The 22,912-nt window shown below is 34.4% G+C and overlaps 1 protein-coding gene and 1 pseudogene across 9 annotated transcripts in view; both read right to left on the reverse strand.

Moving 5' to 3' along the window:
- KIAA1328 (KIAA1328 ortholog) overlaps window positions 1–22,912 on the reverse strand; it is a 229,026-nt gene that overhangs the window by 119,287 nt on the left and 86,827 nt on the right. For all 9 annotated transcript variants that reach the window (XM_039842883.1, XM_039842892.1, XM_039842891.1 and 6 more), the window contains one exon: window positions 12,843–12,970. In XM_039842883.1, coding sequence (XP_039698817.1) covers window positions 12,843–12,970 — 128 coding nt within the window. The remainder of the gene's footprint in view (window positions 1–12,842; window positions 12,971–22,912) is intronic.
- Window positions 17,948–18,063, reverse strand: LOC120591177 (uncharacterized; annotated as a pseudogene).

Consider the following 22,912-nt stretch of genomic DNA (forward strand, 5'->3'; position numbering starts at 1 on the left):
TGAGTAGCTATATTTCAACAATAAAATTTTCTACTAACGGATAGGTAAAAACATGTGCAATGAATCTAACAAGCTCAGCCATAACTAATTCGTCTCTTAAAATTGTCAATTTATTGGTTATAGGAACTTAGCAACTCATAGCCAAGCATTAATCGCCACTCCAGAACTGCACTGTCCAACATGGTAGTCACTAGCTACAGGTAGCTATTAAAATTTAAATTAATTAAAATTAAAATTGAAATTCAGTCTCATTAGGCACATTCCAAGTGCTCAATAGCCACATTGGTAACATACTACCACACTGGGCAATGCACAGATAGAACAGTTCCAGATAGCTCTATGGGACAGAACAGCTCTAGGAGATGTTCTGCTAATAGGGTAACTGGATTCACAAGTGGTTTCTCAGTGCCTTTCTTTGTTTTGCTTATTTTCCATGATGTGCCTAATCCAGAAGTTTTCCATCATGACAAAGAGTAAGTGTATATCTAAGGCACATATAAAAAAACAATACAGTAATAAAGCAGCCATGTGGTAGGGCTTTATAATTATTATTTCTCTAAAAGACAAAGATTTGGCCATTAATTCTAACTGAAGGAGACAAAAGCTTTAATTAGTCTTTTTTTTTTTTAATTTGGAAAAGTTATTTAGAAACAATATCAAGCAATAAGAAAATACATTAACATTCATATTCTCTTTACTCAGATATGCCTATTGTTTACATTATACCCTATTTTCTTTATCATTTCCACATACAGACATTTGCACACATACATATATATATTTTGGTAAAGTATTTGAGGTAACTTTACTTATTTCATGACTCTTCACCCCTAAATACTTCAAAGAGCATTTCTTATGACTAGGAATATTCTCTTACATAACCATAGTAATTAATTTCATAAATATTATCTAATCCATCACCCACATTCTGATGTTATCAGCTGACCTAATAATATTCTTTACAGTATATTCCTCCAAACATTACAGGATATGGTCTAGGGTTAGATACTGCATTCAGTTATCATATCTCTTAATTCTCCTTTAACCTGGCATATTTCCAGATCCTTTGTCTTTTATGACATTTCCATTTTTGAAGTATGCAGTTCTCCCATCCTTTATTTAGTAGAAGGTTTAGCAGAAGGTTGTGTTTGTCTGATGTTTCCTTGAGATTTATATTCAGGTTATGCATTCTCAGTGAGAATAGTGAATGGGTGTTTTGTTATCGCAGTTTAACATCTGGAGACTAAGAATCTACCTGTCTTTCATTGGTGATGTTAATTTCGATCACCTGGAAATTTTTTCCACATGGTGTAATTACTGTTTCCTTTTCCCTTGCAATTAATAAGCAGTCTAAGGGGAAGCACTTAAAGGCTATGCAAATATTGCGCTCTTCCTCAACATTTCTCCTTAGATTTAGGAACCAGCGATGACTCTTCCTTGATCTAATCTTTCCCATGATGGTTTCAAAATAATGATTTTCCAACTTTAGCACTCTTCCCACATTTATCTTTCAGCATTCCACGTCAGTAAGAGTCCACCTACCTTCCTCAACCAATCACCCATCCACCCATCCATCCACGTGTGTATGTATGTATCTATTACTAATATAAATTCATGAATTTCTATTACTTCCCCAATAGTGTATAATTAATTAAATCGCTACTGTTCTCAATCATTTAGTTTATTTAAGTTTTTATTAAATAAGATAGTTCCTATATTTGGTGACATTATTTAAATATGAAACGATGACTAGCTTAACTCAATCCCAAATTGGCTGGAAATGTTAGGCCTGATGTCTGATGACAAAAAAGCAGGTAAAGGGAAAGGAAGGAGAGAGAAATGTAGAAGGCTGAATGGTGTAAAGTGTCCTCATATGGACATCAGACCTATGAAAGGAAAGTGCCCAGAATGAAATCAGCCACTGGCTTTCTAGCTATACCTGTTAGCCACAAATAGAAATGTCCTGTTTTATGTTTTGAAAATTGGCTTCTATTTAAGGGAAAACATATGGTTAATGAGTTAAGCATCTGTGCAAGAAAATTCCTGAGAAATCATGATGTACTGCAAAATGGGGCTAAAATAAATGGAAAAGAATGACAAAGGTGTCAGTATTAGTTGAACATGAATAGAATCAGGACTACAGTTCAATAAAAAGATATGGCTATCAGTACCTTTGTAATTCAGCAACTTCGCAATTATTTATTTTACTCACCAGAACTAAAAACTATGCAGTGCTGCCTTGCATCCCCACCTCTACTATCTAATTCAATAAGTGCTCAAAGGTTCTAATGAAATGTGATTTTTTTTCAACAGTTAATTTAGAGCTGCAGAAAAGGGCAGACTGGTCACTAAGTGATTACTCTTGAAAAGGAGAAATCTCACGAAGTCTAAAAGAATAAGAAGACAATGCTTCTTATGTGAACATTTAGAATTAAGTCTTCTGGCTAGGCATGTTCAAGATGTCAATCACAGAAATTAATTTCAGTTTCAGAGTATGGTGTGCTTAAGGACAGCAAAAGTAGACTATGAGCAACAATCCTATTGGTGGAAAGTAAAGAAAACAGGGCTCCAGCAAGCAAGGAAAGCTTACTGGGAAATCAGTTCTGAGAGGGTTTCTGAGGTACATGTGTCACTCGGTAGAGACAACTTTCACACAACCAACCTTCATACATAAGGAGAGTTTGCTGGTGATAAAAATTAAAAAGGGGGTGGGGAGAAGGCTGGGCAAAAGGGGCAGAAAAAAGTAAAGGAAAATTGAATAAGAAAATGAGGTAAAGTTAGAATAGAAAGGACCTTACACGTTTTTCTTCTTTCCTTCTACTGTCTCATTTTCTAACTTGAAGAATGGAAAATCAGAAAAATTAAACGATTTCTCTATGTGCACACGACTGAATTATCAGAGGAGAGCAAAAATTAGAACCCCAAACTCATTTTCAACCAAGCAGGTGAAGTATAAGAGAAAGAGCACTGACCTTGAGATGACTTGGTCTGGGTTTGAATCTTTACCACCACTGGCTCACTCTACAGACATGGGCAAGAGTCATGACATTTCATGAACACTTTGAAAGAAATTCTGGCAGTCTAAGAAAAGTGAATTAACGGAGACTTTTGTGAACAGAAATTAGGGTATCATTAACAGCTGTGAGTTCATGTTAAGGGATCCCAAAAGTAGAACTCCAAAATATAAGTGGTAAGACCTATAGAAACCAGAGAGGACTTGTTACTTCATGTACATAGGAGATGCAATTTCAAATAGTACTGAGGGTATAAACAGGGTAAATATAGAAAAAAAATACATTTGCATTATCTTCCCTGTTCCTCTCCACCCTGAAGTCTCTGAATCCTAACAACAAAAATCTAAAATAAGGAGTAAGTTTTTCTTCTTGAGTTTTGAGAGTTCTTTGTATATTTTGTATACAAGCTTATCATACATGTGATTTATGAATATTTCCTCAGAGCCTGGGATTTGAATTTTCATTCTTTCAGCACTGTCTTTAGCAGGCTAGTTCTTAATTTTAGTAAAGCACAATTTATCAATTTTTCTTTTATGAAACATGCTTGTGATGTTGATTCTAAAAGTTTTTTTTCTTTACCAAGGTTAAAAAAAATTTTTTTTAATGTTCTCTTCTAGAATTTTTATAGCTTCAGGTTTTACATTTAAGTTTAGGTACACTTATGAATAGGTCTAATTCTGGATGCTGTATTCTCTTCTATTGATCTATTTGTTTATATTACTATACTGTATGAATTACTAGTAGTTTTAAAATCAGTCTTGTTTGACGCTTTCTACTTTAATATGAATTTCAGAATCAGCCTCCTGGAATTTCAGCTTGTATTGTGTTGAATCTACAGATCAATTTTGGGAGAATTGACATATTAATAGTATTGGTTTTCTAATCCATAAACATAGTATATCTTTTCATGTATTTAGGTGTTTTAAAAATTCTTTTCCAGAGCAGTTGTCAGAACACAGGTCACATTTATCCCTATGTATTTATATACGTTGATGCTATTTTAAAATGGTATTTAAAAATTTAGCAATTTTTAACAATATAAAATGTTTTTAAGTTTCAAAACTTTAATTTGTTGTTAATATACATACAACTGATTTAATTATTTTATTTTATTTATTATAAATACACTTAAAATTTTTTATTTTATTTATTATAAATACACTTAAAATTTATCATCTTAACCATTTTTATGTACAGTGTGTTAAATACATTTATAACGTTGTGCAACCATCACCATCATCTATTTCCATAGTCTTTATATCCTGAAAACCTGACACTCTACACCCATTAAACAATAACCCCCCATACCAACCCCGCAGTCCCTGGAAACAACAATTCTACTTTGTCTCTACAAATTTTGACTGCTGTAAGAACTTCATAGAAGTGTTATACAATTTATTTTTGTAAATTGTTCTTGTTTCTTGCAACCTTCTTAAACTTAAGTAGTTCTAGTAGATTTTTTGGTAATTACATAAAAAGACTGTGTGTAAACTTATACTTTGTGTAGACTTACATTTTGTTCACATCATCTTCAAATAAAGATAGCTTTAGTTTATTCCAATCTGTATGACTTTTATTCTTTTTTTTAAAATGACTTCTAGCTCTGGCTAGAACCTCCAATACAACATTGAATAGAAGAAATGAGAGAAAATAACCTTGTCTTATTTCTGATTTTTCACCATTAAAAGTGTAGTACTACCTATAAGATATTTTGAGATATCCTCAATTGGATTAAAGACATTCTCTTCTATTGTTTTTGGAGCTTTTGTCATGAATGGATCTGGGTTTTAATTTTTTTTGACTCTATTGAGAGGAATATGTATTTTATCATTTTTCTGACTGTTAATGTGGTGAATTACACTGATTTTCAAATGTTAAACTAACCACACATTCCCGAGATAACTATCACTTAGTTATAATGTAATATTTTTTAAATCGTTAGATTCAAATTACTAAAATTGTGTGAATTTTCGCATCTGTACTCATGAAAAATATTGATCTGTAGTGTTTTCTTTTTGTAATGTTATTGTCCTGTTTTGTATCACAGTAATGCTGGCCTAAGGTTAAGGAGTTGAGAAATATTACCAGTTGAATTTTCTGGAAAATGTATGTAGAATTATTATTTATTTATATTTTAAAACTGAGGTATAACTGACATATAGCATTATGAATTTGAATTCGGGTGTATGACATAATGATTCAATATTTGTATATATTTGGAAATAATCACCATAAGTCTAGTTAACATATGCCACCATACATAGTTAAAAATTTTTTCTTCGAAGAGAACTTTTAAAATCTACTCTCTTAGCAACTTTGAAATATGCAAGACAGTATTATTAACTATAGTCACCATGCTGTATATAACAAGTATAAATAATAATGTTTGGTAGACTTCATCAGTAAAGCCATCTAAGCCTAATGTTTTCATTGTTGGAAGCCTTTTAGCTACAAATCCAATCACTGTTATAGGGCTATTAAGGTTATCTATTTCTTCTTGAGTAATAAGGTTTGGCAGTTTGTGCATTTTAAGGAATTTGTCCCTTATATGTAAGTTGTCAAATTTATCAACAAAGCTGTTCATCATACATCTTTATTTCCCTTTCAATATCTATAGAAACTGTAATAATGTTACATATCTCATTCTTAATATTGGTTATTAATATCTTTTCTTCCTGACCAGCCTGCCTAAAGGCTTATGGACTTTATGGATCTTCTCAAAGAACCAAGTTTTGGATTCAGTGACTTTCTCTCTTTTCAGTTTTCTATTTCATTGACATCTGCTTTCTTTGGACTTAATTTGTTCTTTTTGTAGTTTCTCAAAGCAAAAGCTTAGGTCAGTGACTTGAGACATTTCCTTTCTCATATAGACGTTTGGTCCTATATGCTTCTTTCTAAGTTCTGTTTTATCTGCATTCCGCAAATTTTGATGTTTCGTTTTCATTTCATTCAGCTCAATATACTAATTCTCCTTTGATTTTCTCTATGACCCATGGGTTATTTAGATATTTGTTACTTAGTTTCCAAATATTCGTTGATTTCACAGATAACTATTAGTTATTAATTTCTGATTTAACACCATTGTGGTCAGAGAAGTACTGTGAATAACTTGAATCATTTTTAAGTTATAGTGATTTGTTTTAGGGTACGGAATATAAACTATCTTATTAAATGTTCTGTGTACACTTAAAAAAATGTATTAGACTATTGTTGGATGAAGTTTTCTATACAAGTCACATCAAATTGGTTGCTGTAATTCTTTACTAATTTTTTAAATCATTCTATCAATTATTGAAAGAATATTAAAATATCAGACTAAAATTGTCAAGGTGTCTATTTCTCCTTGTAGTTCTATCATTTTTTGCTTCACATATTTTGATGCTGTTTTTAAGTGCAGAAATATTTAGCATCATTATGTTCTCACAATGAACATTTTATTATTATAAAATGGACTTCTTTTTCCAGAAATATTCTTTGCTATGAAATACACATTGTCTGATATTAACACAACTACTTCAGCTTTCTTTTTGTTAATGTTGGCATGGTAAATCTTTTTTCATCCTTTTATTTTTAATCTTGTTATTTGTTTCCTAGTTGTCTCCTTCTGTTCCTTGGTCCCTTTTTTTTTTCTTCTGCTTTCTTTTGGATTACTTTTCATGATTCCAGTTGAGCTACTTTGTTGACTCATTAGTTATAACTTTTTGTCATATTACTATAGGGTTTAGTTTAGAGTTGATAGCATATAATTTTACTCATCATAATCTACCTTCAGGAGATATACGCCACTAAAGATATCATATAAGAACCTTACAACATGTCTGGGTTGATTTTTATTTTAATTTTGGGGTCATATTTTCCTCTTCCTTTACAGGGTTGGTAATTTTTGATTGGATGCCAAACATTATGAATATTATGTTTTTGGTTGCTGAATATTTTTATATTTATGCTTAAGCTATAATATGCTTGTGACTTATTTAGATGCAGTTGTCTTATTTTGAAACAGATGCTATCAAATATAGTTTTTAAGATTTGTTAGGTACAGCCAGAGCACCTTTTAGTCTAGGGTTGATTTTGCCCCTCTGTTGAAGATCCTTCTAAGTACTATACCTGATACCAATCTGGCTGGTACATACAGGATCTAATCCTAGCCTATTTAAGTTCCAAAGATTGCTCCCTCTTTTGGTACTTCTTTACCCCAGACTCATTTAGTAGTCTCATACTTATGCATTAATCATTACCTAGTGTAAAACTTGAGAGAGAGACCCTTTGCTGATCTCTGGAGTACCCTCTTATTGAAGCTCTCCCCTCACTGGTTTTCTGCTCAGCAATCTCACACTACCTTAGCCTCCTCAAGCTCCCAGCTCTATCCTCTCTCCTCATGGAGACTACCAGTCCCTACGTGGGCTTCCCCTCTCTGCTTCGCCAGTCAGAATCTCTGTCTAAGTAGCATCCTCAGGGAATTGAATGGCTCATGGTAGTTTGTTTCTCCTCTTTTGGGGGCCACTCTTCCTTCAGTGGCTGATGTCCAATATCTTGAAAACTTTTATATAATATATTCTATCCAGTTTATTTGTTTAGGTAGATGCATATATCTCATCCCAGTTATTCCATCTTACTGGAAGTGGAAGTCCTGGAAGAGCTTTAAACTAAGAATGAAAATAGGTTTACATTAATAGTGGCTATTGGGACTGTAATAAATATTATAAAGTCATCTCTGTGTGACAGGTAAGTCACAGCATGTATACCAGCTGTTTACTTACAACTCTGAATTGTACCAGAGTAGATTCTAAAATTCTCTGATAATGAAAGTGGATATGGCAAATGACTCTCAACTAAAGAGGAATCATGAAAAAAAAAAAAAATGGAAGTAACTGTAGTCCCAAGATTGTGTGGCACTGAGTAATGGCAGTGGAAATAATAAGACAGGTATTTAAGTAATTTTGGCATACTGTCACAGGTGAAGATCTTCATTTAGCAAGTCAAGTCTTACATATGCAAGTGATAGTAAACAATGTAAGCAGCTCTGAAAGAGCAGAAGGATTGATATGATGGTGGAAAGAAAAGCCAAAGTGATTAGAATTTGAAAAGCATCTAGAGACTTGGAGAGAAATAAGAAGCCCAAAAAGAATGGGAAAAAGAGAAACAAGAGGAAATGATGAGCATTAACAGAAAAGGGACTAGAGAGAAATAATACTAATAAAAAAGAATATAATAACCAGATCAGAACAGCAGAGATTCATTAATATGCATTGCCCATGTCTAAAAAGTGATGATGATTATATACATTTTACAGAAATTAGAGAAATCACAAGAAGGTTCTAAATCCACATTTGTACATTTATTTACCAAAAAAAATGAAGAGTTAAAAAAACAGTAAGGTAGGCTTACATACCAACATTTTAGAAATATAGTGGAAGAAGCTACTCGAAATGTTGCTGAGACTATCTTAATATAAGGAGTACTGAAGAAAAACTATAACATTTCTAAAATGGTACAGCCTGTCAAATAGCATCATAGCTTGAGGTGACATTAAGGTTCACAAAAAAGTAACATTCAATTATGATAAAAGCTATATTCTAAAATGTATATAGGTCAAAACTATGGTTACTAGATCCTCCCCTTTCCAAGACCAAGGTTATACTAAGTACTGTTTCTTAAGATAAGGAAATGGAGTAACAGACATACATCAGTGAAATATCTCAATCTAAACAGAAAAAGTGAAAAACCTTTCTAGAATCCCAAACTGATGGTTATCAGATGGGAGGGGGCTTGGGGGACTGAGTGAAGGGAATAAGAAACACAAATTGGCAGTTACAGAATAGTCACAGGGATGTAAAGTACAGCATAGGTTATATAGTCAATAATATTGTGATAACTATGTATAGTGCCAGGTGGGTACTAGAATAATCAAGGGGATCACTTTATAAATTATATAAATGTCTAGCTACTATGCTATACACCTGAAACTAATATAAAATAATATTAAATGTCAATTGTAATTAAATAAAACCACAAAATCATTTAAGGAAAAACCTTTCTAGAAGCTACTGTGAAAACTGAATAAAATGCTGAATGAATTCCAAAATGAATGTAAAATGCATTCATCTTTGAGGCAAAACAGGAAAGAAAATGAGGAAAAACAAGGAAAAAATTCACCTTGTAAATGGAGCAATTTCTTTTCAAGGAAATGGCAGAAGTCAAAAAAGAAAATAAGCCAGGGCATTCTTCTGAAGAACTGTGGATTTAATACAACTATAAGCAAAACCTATAATATGCAGTTTGAGCCAGATGGAAACCAAAGCAAAGTCTCTTAAAATCAAAGGAATGCCTCATGAAGAATGAACTGCTGCCATCTTCATAACAGTACCTGGAGACTGGAGATGAGTTCATTTTTTTTTGAGAAAAAATAAAATTTTATATATACCTAACACTATGGCTACTCACAGGAAAAGCAAAGAGAGTTTCCCATCATCTCTACTATATTGGTGGTCTGATATTCAAAACTCTGTATGTCAGATTAAGAAGCCAATGAGGTTTAGTCAGAGAAACAAGGATATCTAAAGCAAACATTTTTTAAAAAATTTTAATTAGTTTCAAGTATACAGTACATTGGTTAGACATCTATATAGTTTATAAAACGATCCGCTCCCAATTGCTCCCTCCCTTCCCTGACCCTCCACCTAGCCAACGTATTCATTCTAATTGCATTCCCTATGCCGTGCTCCCTATCCCCGTGTCCATCAAGCCCGTATTACAGAAAATGTTGGAGAGACTTCTTTAAGACGAAAAAACATGTATCAAAAACAGGAATAAAGAATGATAACAACTACATTCCTATTAATAAGTACCTCAAATGGAAAAGAATTAAGAGCTCTAACTAAAAGACTGGATGAATGGAAAGGAAAATAAGACCCCTACATGTTGCCTGTAAGAGACTCATTTCAGATTAACAGACACAGACTAAAAGGAAGGGGATGGAAAAGCATATTGCTTTGATGGACCTAGAAGGTATTTAAGTCAGACAGAGAAAGAAGAATACTACATGATTTCACTTATATGCAGAATCTAAGGAATAAAAAGAACAAACTCATCAAACACAGACTCACAATATAGTGGACAGTTTGGTGATGGACAGAGGGGAGGGAAGTTTGGAGGGCTGAGAGAAGGGGGCAAAGCAAACATTTCTTAACTATCTCAAACTTTTCTTGTTTTTCTTTAAGAAACTATGAAGCTAAATTGGTTGGCTTCATATCTTGGCTTTGCCAACTTGCTAGCTGTATGACCTTGGCAAACTACTTACTCTCCTCTATAAAACAGAGATAATAACCTCACTGGGTTATTGTAAGGACTAAGTGATTTAATATATGTTAAGAGCTTAGAACAGTACCTGGCACACAATATGTACCATATAAATATTTGTTAAATAAAAATAAAAAATATTTATTAAGCCAAACCCTAGGCTCTGAGTACACAAAGATCAATACATCAAGATGCCTATTTTCAAAAAAGCCTGGGGAGGGAGATGAATGAATAAACAATCACTACAAAAGAATAAGAAAGGTGCTATGATAGAGATGAGCACAGTCCACTTGTGAGCACATAAAAAGGACATTTAACTTAACCACATCTTCATTCAGGCTGAGTCTTTGCAATGATGCCCTTCTTAACAGTAAGTAGACGTATTGGCCAAATTTACCCAGTTCCCATAAGGAAAGAAGAGAAGATGCTTACCTTTGCTCAGCAAAGGGAATCCTGTTACAAAGAACAAACCAGATGGTATGGGAAACAAGGTGATAATCTCTACTTGGTATTCAAACTTAAACTTATTTTCCCTCTCTATGTTCAAATGGCAGAGTCTACAAGTGGCCTTTAACTCTCAATTCATTTTCATTGCATATAAGATATAATCTAAAACTTGACCACTAGGTACTTTTTGAAAACATGTTTTTAAAACTTTCTCATTATTAAGTCAAAATGAAAATTCGAAACTCTTTTTTTGGGGCAAACTGTTGTCTCCATATACTTGGCCAACATTTTCATTCTAGTATTTGTGATTTTTGTGTGTGTGTGTATTGCTCCTCAAAGTTAAGGTTAAGGAGGGCGGTGTTAAATGTGATCAGTCTCTAGTGGAACCTCCAAGAATCACTAGCTTGAACAGAACACTAACACCTGAGAAAGTTTTCTTTTCCCCCAATTTCAGAAATAGATAGAAAAAGGATTAGGCTTCCTTATCTAGATGTCTTTAGAGCCCCCTAGTGACAACTTCTTGACTTTCAGTACATGTCCTTAAAGTCATAAGACTCTATATTGGTCACTGAAAGGCCTCTCTGACTCTCCTCCCATATCCTTGACAATGGGTTGCCCTTCATTTTTGTGTGCTGTAACACACCTACATCATGCAGAGGGAGGGCGTAAAAACGCAAAAACTAAAGTAAAACATCAGAGCGCAACAGGCAAGGAACACTTTAAAAACTGTTTTCAAAGTGGCAGGATATATCCAGATAAATAATCAAGATTAACTGCCACCTTCCTCTGCATCATTTTATAGCCTAGGTTTTCAGAAAACAAAAGAAAATATTTCAAGTTAGAATACAAATAAACCATGCATACTTTGGCCATTTTTTATAAATGTTAGGACTTCAAAAGAAAAGCATATGCTAAAAATCAAATTTTACCACATTCCAGCAAAATTATTTCTTTTCTTAAAAAAAAATTTTACATATGCCCAAACTTTTTTCCCCCAGCTTTATTGAAATATATAGACAATTAGTTGTTCGTATTTACATTGTATAATTCAATGAGTTTGAGTTTTTTTCAATTATAGTTGGCGTACAATAATATATTCATTTCAGTTGTACAGCACAGTGATTAGAGGTTTATATAACTTACAAAGTGATACCCCACTAAATCCATATGTCCAAACTTTAGGTTCAAAACTTGTTTACTTGGCCCAAACTCTTAACCCATCTGAGACAGTTGCCTCTAGGTTGAATAGCAATGGTGTTCTTTAGAAGGGCTGCAAAAAACATTTAGGACCTGATACTATTCAAAGGGGGAAGATAACACTATAGTACATTATCCATGCTTTAATACCTAACATGAATGATTCTGACCCTACTACACAGTTTTTTCGAAAATATTTTACTATATAAGGCTTATCTTCATCCATTTGAAGATTTAAACTCATGTGGATATGAAAATGACATCAATTATCACTTTATAGAAGGCAAGATTTACGTCTTTAAAGTTTGTTTCACATTAAAGTTGGCAGGGTTCTGAACATTCATTTAATTACACAATATACACCATTTGATGATACATATATAAATATTTACCAAAAAACAGTCTCATATATTTATGTAATTAATATACATATATACAAACATAAAATCATGCAAAATATTCTAATTTTATTCAATTAAAGCTTTAAGTTACCAAGTCACTTTTATTATTCTAAAAATGTAAGCATGAGTTAGGAAAGGCTTATTAGTGTTTTCCATAACGACAATGAGTAACAAACAGCCCACCTGATCTTCATTAAGCAACAAAACAGTGAGTTTTCTTTACCATTCCTGCTGTGTTTTCATACAACCAGGCACTTCCCCACTGACCTACAGCCTGCTTCAAGTAATCATTCCTGACCTCTGGGGCTCAAGAACAGAGGAGGAAAGGGAAAGAGGGAAGTAAAAGACATCAGCTCAATAACGTGCTGTATTTGCATGTTTTAAGATAATATTACATACCATGAGACAATTAAAGTAAAAGGCAAATGAGTCTTCTGACATTTTGCTGATCCATTAAAGACAAGAAAAGAATAAAGATGCTTACCTGTTGTTCCTGCATTCTAGCAGCATCGAGTTCAGAGAGAGACATGGTGAGCTTCTCCTGCTGTTCTGATAGATATTTCTGATAGAGGCTTAGAAGTTCTTGGCATTCTCTATACTGTTGCTGAAGAGGTAAGATTGCAAATTAAGGGAAAAAAACCTAATAAATGGAGTCAAACTGTATCCATGAGTGCTGCTTTTCAGATTCCAATAAGCAAAATAGAGGCAGAAATGCAACCACATTTGGTGAGGGTGCAAGTAAGTGTAGTCTTCAGAGGAACACAGTACATGTATTCCTCCCCAAACCCCTAAAATCATGAAATAGTAAGTCACAAAGAATAATAATGGGCATCCCATTTGATGGGAAGTTTCTCTCTCAGATCTTTAAATCTGAATAAATAAAAAGAAATATAAACACATGCAAAAGAAAGAGGCTGAACCACTACCTCGCACCACATACAAAACTAACTGAAAATGAATCACTGACCTAAATGTAAGAGCTAAAACTATAAAACTCTGAAAAGTAAATCTTTGTGATCTTGGATAAAGCAATGGTCACTTAAAAGTACAGAAACGAAAGAATACAAAAACAAATTGGACTCTAAATTAATAACTTTTGTGCTTCAAAAGACACTATTAAGAAATTGAAAAGTAAATATCTCCAGAATGAGAGAAAATATTTGCAAACCATATATATGATAAGAGGCTGGTATATAGAATATATGAAGACCTTACATAAGTTAACAATACAAAACTGTTAACCTAATTAAAAATGGGCAAAGGACTTGAATAGACATCCTTCCCCTCCAAAAAAATGGCCAAGCAACACAAGAAAAGATTTTTGACATCATTCGCCATCAGGGAAATGCAAATCAAAACCACAATGAGATACATTTTGCATCTATTAAGATGGCTATGACTAAAAGTCAAACAATAGTACACATTGACTAAAATATGGAGACACTAGAAGCCTCCGACATAGCTGATGAGAATGTAAAGGGTGCTGCTGCTTTGGAAAATAATTTAGCAGTGCCTCAAAAAGTAAGACATAGAGCTATCACATGTGACCCAGCAATTCTACTTCTAGGTATGTACCCAAGAGAACTGAAAATATATGTAATACCTTGTACATGCATATTCAGAGCAGCATTATTCATAACAGTAAAAATGTGAAAACAACCTAAATGTCTACCAAGTGATAAACAGATAAGCAAAATGTGTTATATATATGTACAATGATATTCAGCATAAAAAGAAAAAAGGTATTGTTATATGCTATTATATGAATGAACCTCGAATATACTGTGCTAAAGAAGCACCTCCCCACACACACGCACAAAATAAGCAAACACAAAATACTACATATAATACGATTTCATTTATATTAAGCTGTTGTTATTCTTTTTGTTTTAAATACCTCTTGCAATGAGCCAGGGGAATAATACTCAGTTCTAAGTATACCAGATGACGAATAAGAGTTACAGTCATCCATGGCCACTTTACTTTGTCTTCTCCAATTTTATTAAGTGCCTATTGTATGAGAAAAGCTGAAGGAAAGAAAAAGAAATGTCCAGGATAGGCAAAGCCATACAAACAGCAAGTGCATTGGTGGTTGCAAGGGGGCTGGAGGTAAATAGGGAGAAACTGCTAATGATTATGGGTTTTGTGGCGAGGTAATGAACATGCTCTGGAATTAGATGTTGTCTTTGCACAGCTTTAGGTATATACTCAACACCACTGAATCATATACTTCAAAAGGGTGAATTACATCTCAATAAAGCTGTTACCAAAATGAAAAAATTCAGGGTAGAAGTGGTGATACTGTTCTGGTAAAAATAATTACTGCCTAATTTACATAGAAAGTTCTAACTATATTAAACATAAAGGGATATAATTAGATTTTTGTCTTGTTTGTTAGTTTTGCACAATGTTAGTAAAGTCAGTGTTTAATTAATAAAACCATCATTAGGAAACTTTATGCCCATTTTTTTTTTATAGTTTAGTATGAAGAACATAGCAACCTAACCTAGGGTACTGTCTTCCACAGCTCCTCAAACTTGCAAAGTGCTCAAGATGAAGATAACAAATGGAAAAGGTCACCCAACTGTGTAGATCAGGTGTCTGGGGACAGACAGTTCTATCCGAGTGAGTTCTGCTCCTCACTGCTCATTGTGGAATTCCCTCCCCAGGCCCATTTTTTTCTCTCAAATCATTTCTGACTCTTCCCTTTACACTTAATTATGTATGCTGTTGGCATAAAAAATACTGTCCAATGAGATTATTCTGTATAAATACTTTTACAACAGGTTATCATGATTAAGGTGAAAATGGTATTGCTTAAATGTCAGAAATGGTGATTGGTTTCAGTATTCTGTAACATTTTTGTAACCTAATCATTGCTTCTGGGCAGATTCCTGTTCTAATAACCTTTGTCAATCATGACTGCATAAATAACCATTTGCTTCATTATTCTCATTATTAACCTTTAACAAAAAAGGAGCTAGTGATGGCTTATAGAAGAGGAGCTGCTCATAATGAAAGGAGAGGTTACTAAGCTCAAAGAATACATTAATTAGAAGAGTTTGCTGACTACTCAGCATCTTAAAAACAACAACAATAGAATGAACAGTGGTCTAAACAAGCTAATATGTTTTCAAAGGCAATCTATACCAGACCAGGCAGGTTTTATATTTCCATGATTTTTGTCAGCAAGCTCGAAAAGACAGTAACAATTGTGGTGGTCCCAAGAATCTCTGCCATAGATGTATAGAAAAAAAATTTTTTTTATCCTAGCTGTTACCATAGACAGTAATGTTTATAGTAGGTGAACAGATTAGCCTGAATACAGAATATGAATTTGACTCTCAAAGAAGCTAGCACAATTATACAGCCTAAAAGTCCAATACAGCCATGAAGACAAATTATAGGCATACCTTGCTTTATTGTGCTTCACTTTATTGCGTGTTTTACAAGTTGAAGCTCTGTGGCAACCCTGTGCCGAGCAAGTCTAATAGCACCATTTTTTTCTAACAGCATTTGTTCACTTCAAGTCTCTGTATCAAATTTTGGTGATTCTCACAATATTTTAAACTTTTTCATTATTATTATATTTGTTATGGTGATCTGTGATTGGTGATCTTTGATATTACTATGGTAACTGTTTTGAGGGCATCATGAACTATGCCCATATAAGAAGGTAAATTTAATTGATAATGTGTGTGTTCTGAGTGCTCCACTGACCGGCCATTCTCCCATCTCTCTCCCTCTCCTCAGGCCTCCTTATTCCCTGAGATGAAACGATATTGAAATTAGGCCAATTAATAACCCTACAATGGCCTATAAGTGTTCAGGTAAAAGGAGGCTTGCTCATCTCTCACTTTAAATCAAAAGCTAGAAATGACTGAGCTTAGTGAGTAATCCATGTCAAAAGTAGAGATAGGCGGAAGGCGAGGCAACTTACACCAGTTAGTCAAGTTGTGAATGCAAAGGCAAAGTCTGTGAAGAAAATTAAAAATGCTAATACAGTGAACACATGAATGATAAGAAAGTGAAACAGTATTATTGCTGATATGGAGAAAGTTCTAGTGGTCTGGATAGAAGACCAAGCCAGCTATATCATTCCCTTAAGCCAAAACCTAACCCAGACCAGGGACCCAGCTCTCTTCAATTTTATAAGGCTGAGAGAGGTGAGAAAGCTGCAGAAGAAAAATTCAATGGTAGCAGAAGTTGGTTCGTGAGGTTTAAGAAGCTGTCTCCGTAACATAAAAGTACAAAAGGAAGCAGCAAGTGCTGATGTAGAAACTGCAGCAAGTTATCCAGAAGATCTAGCTAAGATAATGAATAGAAAGTGGCTATACTAAACAACAGATTTTTCAATGCAGACAAAAAACTGGAAGATGTCACCTATGATTTTCATAGCTAGAAGTAAATGCCCAGCTTCAAAATTTCAAAGGACAGGCTGACTCTTTTGTTAGGGCTAATGCAGCTGGTGACTCTAATTTGAAGCCAATGCTGACTTACCATTCCGAAAACCCTAGAGCCCTTAAAGATTATGCTAAATCTACTCTGCTTATGCTCTATAAATGAAACCATAAAGCCTGGATGACAGTACATCTATTTACAACATGGTTTACTAAATATTTTAAGCCCACTGTTAAGACCTACTGCTCAGAAAAAAAATATTCCTTTCAAAATATTATTGCTCATTGACAATGCACCTGGTCACCCAAGAGTTCTAATGGAGATGTACAAGGAGATTAATATTGTTTTCATAGCTAACACAACATCCGTTTCGAAGCCTATGTATCAAGGAGTTATTTTGACTTTCAAATCTTACTATTTAAAAAAAAACACATTTCATAAGGCTATAGCTACCATAGATAGTGATTCCTCCAATGGACCTAGGTAAAGTAAATTAAAAATCTCTGGAAAAGATTTAACATTCTAGGTGCCATTAAAAACATTCATGATTCATGGGAAGAGGTCAAACTATCAACATCAGCAGGAGTTTGGAAGAAGTTGATTCCAACTTCATAAATGATTCTCATAGATGATTTTGAGGGGTTCAAGATTTCAGTGGAGGAAGTAACTGCAGATGTAGTGGAAATAGCAAGAGAATTAGAAGTGGAGCCTGAGATGTGACTGAATTGTGAAATCTCATAAAATTTTCATGCATGAGGAGTTGCTTCTTATGGATGAGAAAAGAAAGTGATTTCATGAAACAGAATCTATTCTTGGTAAAGCTGCTACGAAGGTGGTTGAAATGACAACAAAGGATTTAGAATATTACATAAACTTAGTTGATAAAGTAGCATCAGGGTTTGAAAGGGCTGACTCCTATTTTGAAAGAAGTTCTTCAGTGAGTAATATTCTAACAAACAGCATCATATATTACAGAGAAATAGTTTGTGAAAGGAAGAGTTAATCAACAGGTCAAACTTCAATGATGTCTTATTTTAAGAAATTGCAACACCCACCCCAACCTTCAGCTACCATCCTGAGTCAGTAGCCATCAACATTGAAGGAAGACCCTCCACCAGCAAAAAGATTATGACTCACTGAGGGCTAAGATGGTAGCATGTTTTAGCAATAACATTATTATTATTTTTATTCCTACAGCACCCGGTCTTCCTACGTAGTCTCCCATCCAAGTACTAACCAGGCCCGACCCTGCTTAGCTTCCGAGATCAGACATCGGGCTTGTTCAGGGTGGCATGGCCAGAGTCCACGGACTGTGGCTCCACTGGTGCGTGAAACCAGGACCTTCTTGCATGTAAAGTAGACATGCTAACTACTATACTATGGAACCACGTCCAATAAAGTATTTTTTAATTAAGGTATATATAGTACTTTTCTTAGACATATGCTATTACACACTCAAGAGACTATAGTATAATGTCAACATAACTTTTTACATGCACCGGGAAACCAAAAAATTCATATGACTTGCTTTATTGTGATACTCGCTTTATTGCAGTGGTCTGGACCCAAATCTGCAATATCTCTGAGGTATACCAGTATAGGCAAATTAATTTAAACACGTTATGTGGCAAAATATCAAAATATGCAGTCCTATCTTTATCAATTTCTTAATACTGTCTTGATTCACCAAATTTTGGAATGTCTCTCTTTTCCTGGAAAATCCAAAATATGTGTCCACAGAAAACAGCATTTTCCTTTCTTCCCAGCACAATGAGACTTTAACCCTTTACCTAAAGAGAGGAATTTCTGTTAGGAAAATGTGGTAAAATGGCTTCTTCACTGATTTGGGGGGAGAGAATATAGTGAGAAGACATATTTAACATAATCCTGGCCAAGTGACAGAAAAGAACACAACAAATATAGAAAAATCAAACCTACGGGAAGGTGTACTCCGAACCATGGATGTAACTCTAACACAATGGTGTTAACAGTCTGGTGGTCTGCCCAACCACTATTTAAGAACTGAGAAAAAGAGCAGTCATCACAACCTCATCAAAGAAAAAAATTTCCATAAGAAAACAATATAAAATAATATTAATAAGCAAGATCACATCAGAACCTAAACATCAAATCAATTAGCTGAAATGGCTGCTGGAAATGGTTATTTTGCAAAGCTTAAAGCCCTAACTCCAAAATGTATTACAGTAGTACCCCTTTATCCATGGTTTTGCTTTCTGTAGTTTCAGTTACCCATCATCAAAAATATTAAAAGAAAAATTCCAGAAATAAACAATTCATAAGTTTTAAATTGTGCATCTTTCTGAGTAACACGTTGAAATCTCATGCCGTCCCACCCAGGATGTGAATCAGCCCTTTGTCCAACATATACTTTCTGTTTATGCTACCAACCCATTTGTCACTTAGTAGACTGCTCAGTTATCAGATCCACCGTTGCAGTATCTCGGCACTTGTGTTATTACTTAATAATTACTTAATAATAGCTCCAAAGAGCAAGATTAGTGATGCTGATAATTTGGATATACCAAAGAGAAGCTATAAAGTGCCTCCTTTAAGTAAAAAAAATGAGTATAATACAACAAGCTATTTTAAGAGAGAGACCACATTCATATAACTTTTATTACAGTATATTGTTATAATTATTCAATTTTATTATTATTGTTATTAATCTCTTACTGTGCCTAATTTATAAGTTAAACTTATTATAGGTATGTATGTATAGGAAAAAAAACATAGAATGTATAGGGCTCAGTACTATCTGTGGTCTCAGGCATCCACTGGGGGTCTTGGAACATATCCCCATGAAGAAGGGGGTCTATTGTATATAGAAAAATAAAACTAAAGACCAAAGCAGAATGACTAGTAAGATGAAAGAACAAAAACTCTATGTGAGAGAAAAATCAGAGGTGGAAGAAGGACCAGAAGACAGGACATACTAAAAGGTTGCCAAAAGTAGAAGGTGATTGGCTTAAGCTGGAAGAATTCGTCTGGAGCAGCAGGGATCACCCACCCCCATCACCCTGCCCCACCCTTGCCTCAGATATCTGGGAAGCTTGGATTTGGTAGTTAGTAATCATGATTTAGTACAGAGTCAAATGAAAGGATGTCTTCCAGTTTTAAGAAAAATAAGTTCTGGAGGAACTAATGTATAGCCTGGTGACTATAGTTAACAATTCTGTGACCTTATGCTTAAAATTTCTAAGATTATAAATCTTAAATGTTCTTCACACACACACACACACACACACACACACACACACACACACACACACACACACACACACACCAGAGAGAGAGTTAAATATGTGAGGAAATGGATGTGTTAACTAACCTTATTGTGGTAACAGTTTCAGTGTATACATGTACCAAATCATACTGTACACCTTACACTTACACAATGTTGTATGTCAAAAATATCTCTATAAAGCTGGAGAAAAAATCAAGAGGCTAAGAGAAAGAGATCTGAACAAATAAGGATAACATGTTCTAGGAAAGACATTTAAACACAGAATACAGTGGAGATTTTTTTAAAAATTGAGGTGAGTGATCACTTTGACCACACGGAGGGGAAGTCAGGAAAAGCCCCAGAGAATATGTGACCATAGAAATGAATTTTGGAAAAGGACTATACAGATGCACTGGGTAGGTGGGGTGGGGAGTTCCCTCAGCTGAGAGATCATCAGGAGCAAAGGCATGGAAAAATGAAACAGATATGCACATTAAGAGGATTCCAAGTAATACAGAACAGATGGTTAACTGGTCATCATAAGGAGGGAGAATGAGTGAAGAGGCTGCAGAGATAAACAGGGCCCAGATCTTGAATGTTATACTAAGTTGTTTGAATTTTATTTCTATAAAATTTCATTGATGTCTTACAGCCAATTTTCATTTTATAGACACCTTTGGTAGGAATGTGAAGGATGGATTAAAGGGCTTAAGAATAGTATCACGGCAACCAGTTAGAAAATTGCTACAACACTCTAAGAAAGAGATAAGAGAGGCTTGAATTGAAGTAACAGTGGTAGGAATTTTGCGAGGGAAGTGATTGAAAAGGGAAATTTAAGACATTGTCAACTTATGAATTAGGTGAGAAGATATAGGACCGGATGCACAGTTCCATTTACCAAGACAGAGAATGTAGAATAAGTAAGAGGTTTGGGGGAAGAAGGTGCAGCTTTTACACATACTGAGTTGGAAATACTTGGGGAGCATTTAGTCAAGATGGCCAAGAGGGGACACTTGGATCCTTGGGCCTAGAATTCAGAAAAGAGGTCTCAGTTGTAAGAGATTCGGGAGTTAATCACGTTGTATGTGGTGGCTGAAGACATAAGAGTGTATAACACTATCCAGGGAGTGTGTAGTTTCATTCATTTGTTTGCTCAGTCTTTCATTCATTCAAGAAATGAGCTCCATAAGGGCAGGAATATTTATCTGTTTCCTGCTGAATTCCTTAGCCTATGTAACAGATGCTCAATAAACATTAAGTAAATACATTTACTGAGCACAATAACGTCTGTGCTAGATGCAAGACCTACAATGATGAACAAAACCAACACTATTTCCTGCAGTGACCTTACCATCCAGCAATGAAGGCAAGTAATCAAACACATACTTACAATTATGTACGATCAAAGTAGTGGCAAGAAGATTATATAGTGCTATGCTAGCACTTCCAAAGGGCACCTAAATGACTGAGGAACCAGGGAAAACCTCTTGAAGAAGAAACATTTAAACTGAGAGAAGAGAAGAGGACCAATGTAACAACAATATGTGAAGGGCAGGCAAAGAAAAAAGGAATCAATAAAAAGATGTAGTCAACTGTGTCCAAAGCTGCAGAGGCCACACCAGTTAAAGATTGAGTTGAGGAGGCTATTGGTGACCTTTGCCGAAACACAAGTGTGACATTACTTATGTGTTCACCAATTCCCCTACTGTTCTGGTAGTTGAAAGTTATGCTATTTTCATATCAAAGAAAGAAGCTCCTGGGCAGAAAGAGATGCTTTGTTCAGGATCACCCTGAGATAAAAACAGCTGACCATGAGGCGCAACTCTAATCCATTAGTCACAGACTCCAGAAGTAAAGAACTCCAAGATTTTTATATGGCAGGTACTCCCTTCACTCTGAACACCTACATGCTATATAATAAAGACAGCATACACTTTGTATTCTGCTTAGAATGTTTTATCTGCCCCCAATGTTACAAAATTCCTACTTATCATTTCGAACTCAGCTTTTATGTCATCTCTTCCTTCATGCTTTCACTGACCTCCCAGGTAGAGTTAAACACCTTTAGTATAAAAAATGGCGTCTAGCTAAAATTATTTTATACATTACTATTACCTGAAGTGGCCTGTGTATTCCCACAAATCACAGTATATTGATCTTGGTATCTCTGTAGCACACAGCATGCACTTCAAAATGTTAGAGGAATGAATAAAAAAATAAAAATAAAGGAGTGCCTACTGAATTTCATGTTAGCTTTCAGTTTGGAACTGAAACAAGTAGATAGACCATGTGGTCTTTAAACTAGCCAAGAGGATAGCTAAAAATACTGATTCATTAAAAAATTTAAATTGTTCCAATCTCACAAGATTTTCCCATCTGAAGCAAACTGCTTTCCAGCCATGCCAAATTTCTCACCTCACAATCATTTCCTTTTCTCCCCTTTCAAAAAACTATACGCATTTTTCTGACATAAACACAGGTCCAATTTACATATCTTTTTTGTTACTCAATGACTATATATGCAACTGAAAATGGATTGTTGGTAAAATAAAAACTGATACCAAGATGAATTGATTAGCAGTGACAGACAAGAATTTCATATGAATGATTACACCCTTTTTATTCAATTGTGGTCTGTGCTGGACTACAACCGAATGATATGAGTCTGAAAATTTCCCATTAATTTTTTAAAAAGAAATTTATGGCAAATTCAGTGCAAGGTCACAGTGCAATATCCTGATGACAGTAATCTTTGATGAGAGAAAGAAATCTCTAAAATAAACAGAGAAAACTTAAATGTTCTAAATACTTACAAAGGGAAAGAAGAGTCAAATGCCTCACCCAGCTCTTTCTGGACTCTAGTTTGTCTGAATAACAGCAACAAAAACATGAGCCATAGAAAGATATCT

Source organism: Pteropus medius, unplaced genomic scaffold (genome assembly GCF_902729225.1).
Source record: "Pteropus medius unplaced genomic scaffold, Ma_sr-lr_union100, whole genome shotgun sequence".
NCBI lineage: Eukaryota > Metazoa > Chordata > Mammalia > Chiroptera > Pteropodidae > Pteropus > Pteropus medius.